This window comes from Chrysemys picta, chromosome 3 (genome assembly GCF_011386835.1).
Source record: "Chrysemys picta bellii isolate R12L10 chromosome 3, ASM1138683v2, whole genome shotgun sequence".
Lineage (NCBI taxonomy): Eukaryota > Metazoa > Chordata > Testudines > Emydidae > Chrysemys > Chrysemys picta.
In genome coordinates this window covers 141,465,667-141,474,640 of record NC_088793.1, presented here as the reverse complement: position 1 = coordinate 141,474,640, position 8,974 = coordinate 141,465,667, and the positions used below count along the sequence as shown (strand labels likewise).

Below are 8,974 nucleotides of genomic sequence, written 5' to 3'. Positions count from 1 at the left end.
ACACGTGCCATAGGTTGCCTACCCCTGCACTACATAAATTCATGATACTCCCACACCTTGAATACTGCATACCGTTCTGGTTGCCCTGTAGCAAAAAGATATAATTTGCGAATGGTAGAGAGGAGGAAAACAAAAATGGTTAGGGGTATGGAATAGCTTCCATATAAGAAGAAATGAGACTGGGCTTGTTCCTTTGATCATTTTCCCCCTTTTAGAGAAGACACGACTGTCTATAAAATCATAAATGTTGTGGAGAAAGGGAACGGGAAATATGTTATTTGAAGGGATACATAACAAAGAACCAGGGCCATCCTATGAACTTAATAGGTATCAAGTTTAAAACAAACAAAAGGAAGTACCTCTCTCAATGCACAGTCAACCTATGGAACTCACTGCTTGGGGATGTTGTGAAGGCCAAAAGTATAACTGCTTTCAAAAAAGAATTAGATAAGTTTAGGGAGAATAGGTGCATCTGACTATTAGCCAAGATAGTTAGGGACACATGGAGCATGGGATTGTGTCCCTAAACCTCTGATTGTCAGAAGCTAAGATTGGATGACCAGGATAGATCACTCAAAATTGCCCTGTTCTGTTTATTCCTTCCAAAGCATCTGGCACTGTCCACTATCAGAGGACTGGATTCTTGGCTAGATGGACCATTGGTCTGACCCAATAGGGCCTGTCTTTATATTTTTATGATGGTAATTACTTTGTTCAAAGTTACTGTGGGCTGGATGTGGATTAATGGATGATTCTTTAGTTCCTTCTCATTCAGTCCTACATAATATCTTGTCTGAATTATGTAAATATATATTAGTCATAGTTACTAATACTATTTCAAAGTCACATTGCTTCAGTCATTTTAAGACTATTATTTAAAAAAAAAATACTGTGGAGCATAATCCTGCAGCTGCCAAGAGAGAATGGCTAGGTGACCTCACAGGTAATTTTGTTTCCATCTCATTTTTATCCTGAGAGAAAGTGCTAAAGAATGTCCTATCATCATGACCAATTTCATGATTTATGTACTACAGCCATAATTAATACTTTTTTGGTATGTGATCAAATAGGAGTGTCTGATTACTGAATGCAAATACAATGGATTTCTTATAACGGCATATTGCAGTTGAAAGTTAAGTAATTGAAGATGAAAATACTAAACTGTTACTGCAAACAAAAAGGTGTTAGAAATGAAAAAGCAATTGACCAGAAGTTTTGTCTGTGTGTTAGGATTGTTTCAGCAGAAGCACACTACTCTCATTTGCTATAGAACAACATGTGGATTCCCCCTACTGGTACACTGAGGGGAACCACTGAGGAAAGAGGGACCGAAGAGATGAGTGAGCTCAGCTAACTCCCATTACTTACTGTAAACAGACAACACTCAGAACCGCACAGGAGCACTCTGCATCTCACAGGCTTTGGCCCTTTCTCATGGGCCATTACTTTGTCCTTCTGGCTCCCTGCTTCTCCTTCCCCATTTACTTGACTACTTCAATTGAATGTTCTAACTGGCTACCATTGCTCTGCAAAACCCCAAACTGCTAATTGGTGGCTTTCCCTGCCATCATTATACAGGAGTTGCCTTCCCCATGGAAACTGTCCAACACCCACACAATCTCTTGTCCTCTATTTTAATCTAAACATATGTTCACCAGATCACTATGATAGCCCCGAAAGGATCAGGAACTGAACTTGTAAATAAAATGGCCTGCTTTGGGAGATTTCAGCAGTGCCGGCCAGGGGGCAAGTGGGGCAATTTGTCCCAGGCCCTGGGCCTTACAGGGGCCCCCACGAGAATATAGTATTCTACAGTATTGCAACTTTTTTTATGTAAGGGGCCCCCAAAATTGCTTTGCCACAGGCCCCTTGAATCCTCTGGGCGGCCCTGGATTTCAGGTGAGTGCAACACACACACACAATCATCTTTCTAGATGAACCTGACTGTGGACAATTGTCAGACCCAGTCATTCCATGTTTGTTAAAATATTACATTCTGCCTCAAAGTTCAATACCTGTGTATCTCTTACAATGGATTTGTATAGTTTCTAGAATAATGGAGTCCCAAACTCAGGTTTAGACTTCTGTTTTCTCGTATTGCAATGTGTTTATGGAGTTTAAAAACAAAAAAAAGCTCTGTACCATTATGAAATGTCTAATCATTTCCCCCCATCTAATGCTGTGGTACACTGACCTATTTTTTTTCTGACAAGGTACTTACTTGTATGCCAGATGTACTGTGAGTGACTGAGAGGCAAGAATTAAGGCACATCTCTATAGGCTTTTCCATCTGAAGGGGCCAGTAAACACTCTCCTCCCCTGCCCCACCTTCCCAACTGCCTCAGATCTTCCAGATACTACAGCCTGGATCCACAAAGGGACTTAAGTGTTGATGCTCAGCATCTCAACAGCTAACTTTAGGCCCCTAGAGAAACACTGAGGTCTATCACTCTCATGTTAGGTGCCTAGGGTCCCTATGCAATGAATGGAGAGAAAGAAAAGTACATGAGGCCAATTCATTAATATTTGTGAAAGCACCTGGAGATGCTCTAGAAGTGCAAATTATTAGAATTAATTTAAGAGTTAAATAGGAACTCAGAAGAGGAAAAGGGAATTCAATTGCCTCACTAGCATTTAGGTTAGGGTGGCTGGGAATAATGTGGTGGGCTTCTGAGCAAATAAGGCAGAGTGTGGTCAGAATGCTCAATGTAACAGAGGGAAAAAAGGGAGAATAAAATTATATGCAAAACAGATAGGAATTTTTTGTTATGCTAATTAATAACCTATAAGAGAGGCCACTGAAATGGCCAGCAAGAGATGGGGATGTTGGTTAGCCCTGAATCTAGGGCTAGCCAATTACAGCTATGCCAGCTCCAAACCCATTCAACCCATATAGTGCAAGATTACCTGAAAGAGGTGAAAGATATTCACATGTGAGCAGCACATGGGTGGTACTGCTTTTCAAGGCAAGAAAAGAGTTTTTTATCTGAGAACAATGAGAGGCGACAGCATCAACTCTGCAGGGCCCTCTGGAGGAAATACAAGGTAAAGGTAGATTACTGGGCCAGATCTGTGTCCCTATTCAAGACCGATATCAGATGATCAGCAGGAAAAATACTTTGGGGGGGGGGGGGGGGGTGGTAGCTACAACTGCTGTATAGATCAAACATGAGGAGAGCAGGTTCCCCCAATACTGTGGCCAGCCCTACCAATGAGCCCCACATTTTGTCTCCTGACTGACTAGTTGCAGGCTCTGGAGATCTGTGATGGACTGAAGGCCTGTCTGTATAGGTCCCATTTCCTCAGTCAGTGAAACCCAGCACTGGTTCCTCCCCGGTGAGGCCTTCCATCTGCTGAGATGAACCTGAGAAGTACTGCCCCTAGGCCAGGCCCAGAGGTGCTGCTGGGCAGCAGGTGCTGATGGCAAATACCTGCCACCATCACTGTCCAACTGGTTCTATAGCCTCAGTTCCCCTGTGGGTTAGGGTAACCACCTTTTGAAATGCAAAAAAACCAGCAACATCCCCCATAGGGCAAGCCTGCCACAACCCCAACCACAAGTGAGCTCTGCAACTGGCCCGCCCCTTCAACAGCCACTTACAGTATCTAGAGAGACAGGGCTGGTCTTAGGGAAAATGGTACCCTGTGTGAACTTGTATTTTGGTGCCCTTGGCCCCCATGGGTTCCCCCCCAAAGGCCTCCCACCAGTGCTTCATTTGTATTGAAAGGTGCTGGGGCTTAGCCACAGCAATATACAAATGGCAGAAATTAAGCACTGGCTGGGCGGCTAGAGAGTGGTGGCTGCTGGCTGGGCCCCTAGCTCTGAAGGCAGTGTTGTTGCCAGCAGCAGCAGAGAAGGGTGGCATGATATATGGTATATTGCCACCCTTTGTGCTGCACTGTGTCCCCTTCACTCCTAATCCCTACACCCCCTCCCGTGCCCCTAATCTTTACACTCCCCTCCTGTGCCCACATGGGAAAATTGACCTGGATGCACAAAGTGGCTGGAACTGCCGCTTGCTCCCCCCCCCCCCGAACACTGCTCCTTCATGTCTCCATAGGGGACTGTGAGGGGGGGAGCGAGGAGCAATGTCAGGGCTCCCTTCATTCAGGAGTGCCACTGCCGCCCTAGGCAGCGGAAGGTCCTGCCCCGAAATGCCTCCCCCCCCCCCCCCCATAGGCGGCGGAAGGTCCCCCCACTGAAATACTGCCTCGGTCGCCGCCCCCCAAATTGTAGCGCCCTAGGCGACCGCTGGCCCTGCCTTCATCCATCTCACTTTCCCTAACTAGGCTGCATAAGGGAAGGGCAGAGAGCAGCAGCTCCTGATGCTCGCCTCATAGCACAGCCCAGCTGAGGAAAGTTACCTGGGTGCACAGACCTCTTGGTATTGTTCCTCGCTCCCCCCCTCACAGTCCTCCTGGTGGGGAGGGACACAGAGGAATGTTGGGTGTGTGTGAGCAGTATCTGTCCATCACCACTGGCAACCCTCCCCCCCCCCCCTATTCCTCCATGGGGAAGCAGGGAGAAATCTGCCCTCCCACCCCTGCATTGCCTCTGCAAGTTTGTGGTGTTCCTCTGCCAGCCAGCAGCGTGCAGCTCGGCACTCCTGCATGGCATCCCCCTGATCATGGTGCCCTGGTTGGTCACTTGGGTGGCCCATCAATAAGGCCAGCCCTGTAGACAGATAACACATAGGTAAGATTGATAACATCACATGTCCTCTCACTCTCATGTGACTCAACCCTCCCACCCCCCAGGCACGGGGCACTTGCATGTTGGTGGGCAGGCAGCTGTTGTATTTTCAACAGTTTTGATCTATTATCACTTCAACTGGGGAAATAGCTGGAGACACAGACACTTTTAACATTAGATATCCCAGTGTATTGTGATAATAATGCAAATCTTTAACCCTAGGTTAAAAATCAACAACAACCCAGCAGTTTATTTTTCTGGCAACTGGCAAATCCATAAAAAACGGCCACCCTGGTCAAATACCAGCCAGGTGGTAACCCTGCCACTAGGTACAGGTACCACAGCGCAGGGATGCCTCACTCCCTGCACCCTAGCCCTCGGGGGCTTTCTGTCAGGGCAGTGGGGGACGTGGACAGGGACACCAGCCCCGTGCTAGCTGCCTGGGGCGCAGGGAGACCTGGCCCTTCCTTTCATCCCTGGGGCCGGGAAGAGTCCAGGCCTCCCCCTCAGGCAGGGGCAGCCTTGCGGCGGGCTGGGGCTCTCCTCGCCCTCGGCCCCCATTGCCAACCCGCCGCAGGGCGGGGCTTTTCTCGCTGCTAGGCCCCAGGAGGGAGGCAGGTGATGGCATGGGGTGAGCGGGTCTCTGCCCTCACTAAAGATGGCTCCGGCGGCTACCGGGGCCGGACCACGTGGGAGCCGAAAGGGGTTGCGGCGCGGGACATGGAGCCAGGGAGGCTGGAGAAGTTCCCCAGCCCAGGCAGGGGCAGCGGCCTCCGCGCTCTGAAGCGGGCGCGGCCCGGCGAGCTGCTGTACCGGGCCGAACCCTTCGCCTGCACCGTCACCAAGCAGCGACTGGGCGGCGTCTGCGAGCGCTGCCTGCGCAGGTACCGAGCGGGGCCGGGTCCTCCGGCAGCCCCCAGCCGCCCTTCCCGCCTGCACGCGTCCCCGCCCGCTGCCCCTCCCCGCGCTGGGAGGGCTTCCCCGCAAACACACCCACCCGCCCCTGCCCCTGCCCGAGCCGCGTCCGGCGGAGCCTGCCCTGCGTGGGGCCAGCCCGGGGCGCCCACGCCACGCGTTGCAGACCCCTAGACCACCGCGAAGCCCGGCTCCCGTCCTGCGCAGCCCTCACGGCCACTGGCCACGTGTGTGGCACAGGACCCCCTCCCGCCCGGCCCCTGCGCACCCCACTCCGCGCCACCCTGGCTACAGGGCGGGGTGCAGCTCAGAGCCCTGCTCCCCGCCGATGCGCGCCTGTAGCCCGGTTTTTGGACATTAGGAGTTTGTATCTAGCGCCGGGCGGGCTCGGCAGAGCAAGCGGGGCCGGCAGGGAAGGGCACTGCCGTGCTGAGTTGTGCTATTGGCCAGTCATAACGCAAGAAGGGACGGCATGGCAGTGACACAGGGTGAGAGGAAGAGCAGTGGTAAGGGGAGGATGAGATTTATGTGTAGGCTTGGCAGAAATGGATTGTTTTTTTTAAATAATTTTTATCAGAGATCGATGTTTATTTTTAAGCAGTTCCCCCTGTTTTTTATCAATGTAAATGATCACAGATATGGGAAATTAGGGAGGGGACAAACAATAGGGAGTGTCTGACAGTAATTATTTAATAACAGTAAACATTCAGATTCAAAAAGTTAAATATTTATTACAGTTGAAGCACAAATTGTCAACATCATGTGTCAAAATATACAAATTAAATATTAAATCAGCGATTTGCCTATTTGTAAACATCAGTTATTATGGATGGAAATATTTTTTCATTGGTTTGTGTGTGTACGTTAAGAACATAAGAACGGCCCTACTGGGTCAGACCAAAGATCCATCTAGATCAGTATCCTGTCTTTCGACAGTGGCCAGTGCCAGGTGCCCCAGAGGGAATGAACAGAACAGGTAATCAAGTGATCCATCCCCAGTCGCTCATTCCCAGCTTCCTGCAAACAGAGGCTAGGGACACCATTCCTGCCCATCCTGGCTAATGGACCTATCCGCCATGAATTTATCTAGTTTTTTTTTTTTTTAACCCTGTTAAAGTCTTGGCTTTCACAACATCCTCTGGCAAGGAGTTTCACAGATTGACTGTGCGTTGTGTAAAGAAATACTTCCTTTTATTTGTTTTAAACCTGCTGCCTATTAATTTCATTTGGTGACCCCTCGTTCTTGTGTTATGAGAAGTAGTAAAAAACACTTCCTTATCTACTTTCTCTACACCAGTCATGATTTTATAGACCTCAATCATATCTCCCCTTAGCCGTCTCTTTTCCAAGCTGAAAAGTTCCAGTCTTATTAATCTCTTCTCATACGGAAGCCGTTCCATACCCCTAGTCATTTTTGTTCTTTTCTGAACCTTTTCCAATTCCAATATATCTTTTTTGAGATGGGGTGACCACGTCTGCACACAGTATTCAAGATGTGGGCCTGCCATGGATTTATATAGAGGCAATACAATATTTTCTGTCCTATTATCTATCCCTTTCTTAATTATTCCCAGCATTCTGTTAGCTTTTTTGACTGCCGCTGCACATTGAGTGGATGTTTTCAGAGAACTATCCACAATGACTCCAAGGTCTCTTTCTTGAGTTGGTAATGGCTAATTTAGACCCTATCATATTATATGTATAGTTGGGATTATGTTTTCCAATGTGCATTACTTTAACTTTCATCTGCCATTTTGTTGCCCCGTCACCCAGTTTTGAGAGATCCTTTTGTAGCTCTTCGCAGTCTGCCTGGGTCTTAACTATCTTTAGTAATTTTGTATTATCTGCAAATTTTGCCACCTCACTGTTTACCCCTTTTTCCATATCATTTATGAAATGTTGAATAGGTCTGGTCCCAGAACAGACCCCTGGGGGACGACACCATTTACCTCTCTCCATTCTGAAAACTGACCATTTATATACCTACCCCTTGTTTCCTATCTTTTAACCAGTTACCAATCCATGAGAGCACCTCCCTCTTATCCCATGGCAGCTTACCTTGCATAAGAGCCTTTGATGAGGGACCTTGTCAAAGGCTTTCTGAAAATCTAAGTACACTACATCCACTGGATCCTTTTGGACCACATGTTTGTTGACCTCCCTCAAAGAATTCTAGTAGATTGGTGAGGCATGATTTCCCTTTACTAAAACCGAATTATGTTCACCTATATGTCTGACAATATTGTTCTTTATTATAGTTTTAACCAGTTTGCCTGGTACTGAAGTCAGGCTTACAGGCCTGTAATTGCCAGGATCACCTCTGGAGCCCTTTTTAAAATTGGTGTCACATTAGCTATCCTCCAGTCATCTGGGATAGAAGCTGGTGACTTATTGCTGTTTAATTTATCAATTTGTTCCAAAACCTCCTCTAATGATACCTCAATCTGGGACAGTTCCTCAGATCTGTCACCTAAAAAGGATGGCTCAGGTTTGGGAATCTCCCTCACATCCTCAGCCGTGAAGACCGATGCAAAGAATTCATTTAGTTTCTCTGCAATGGCCTTATCGTCCTTGAGTGCTCCTTTAGCACCTCGATCGTCCAGTGATCCCACTGGTTGTTTAGCAGGCTTCCTGCTTCTGATGTACTTAAAAAAATTTGCTATTACATTGAAATCAATGTTTATTGACATTTACTAACAAAAATTTAATACTGGCAAGCCAATTTATAACCGTATCTCTCAAATGTCCCTCATTTCAATCTCTGTGTGTCTATGATCCATACAGATTACATGTCTCCTCACTTTTATTGTGAAATTATTTACATCAAAAGTAGAATCCTTATTCCTTGACTTTAGCAAAGCTTTTGATATGGTCTCCCACAGTATTCTTGCCAGCAAGTTAAAGTAGTATGGGCTGGATGAATGGACTATAAGGTGGACAGAAAGCTGGCTAGATCGTCGGGCTCAGTGGGTAGTGATCAATGGCTCCATGTCTAGTTCGGAGCGGTATCAAGCGGAGTGCCCCAAGGGTCGGTCCTGGGGCCGTTTTTGTTCGATATCTTTATTAATGATCTGGAGGATGGTGTGGCCTGCACCCTCAGCAAGTTTGCAGAGGACACTAAACTGGGAGGAGTGGTAGATACGCTGGAGGGTAGGGATAGGATACAGAGGGACCTAGACAAGTTAGAGGATTGGGCCAAAAGAAATCTGATGAGGTTCAACAAGGACAAGTGCAGAGTCCTGCACTTAGGACGGAAGAATCCCATGCACTGCTACAGACTAGGGACCGAATGGCTAGGCAGCAGTTCTGCAGAAAATGATGTAGGGGTTACAGTGGACGAGAAGCTGGATATGAGTCAACAGTGTG

At 47.7% G+C, this 8,974-nt stretch overlaps 1 protein-coding gene across 3 annotated transcripts in view; it reads left to right on the top strand.

The window, feature by feature from the left end:
* The first annotated feature begins 5,242 nt into the window (after positions 1 to 5,242).
* The window catches only part of SMYD3 (SET and MYND domain containing 3), a 635,613-nt gene continuing 631,881 nt past the window's right edge, over positions 5,243 to 8,974 (top strand). The window contains exon 1 of one of the 3 annotated variants that reach the window (XM_065589167.1): positions 5,243 to 5,577. In XM_065589167.1, coding sequence (XP_065445239.1) covers positions 5,315 to 5,577 — 263 coding nt within the window. In that variant the 5' untranslated portion in view covers positions 5,243 to 5,314. The remainder of the gene's footprint in view (positions 5,578 to 8,974) is intronic. The other 2 variants (XM_065589166.1, XM_065589169.1) reach the window with 2 other exon arrangements.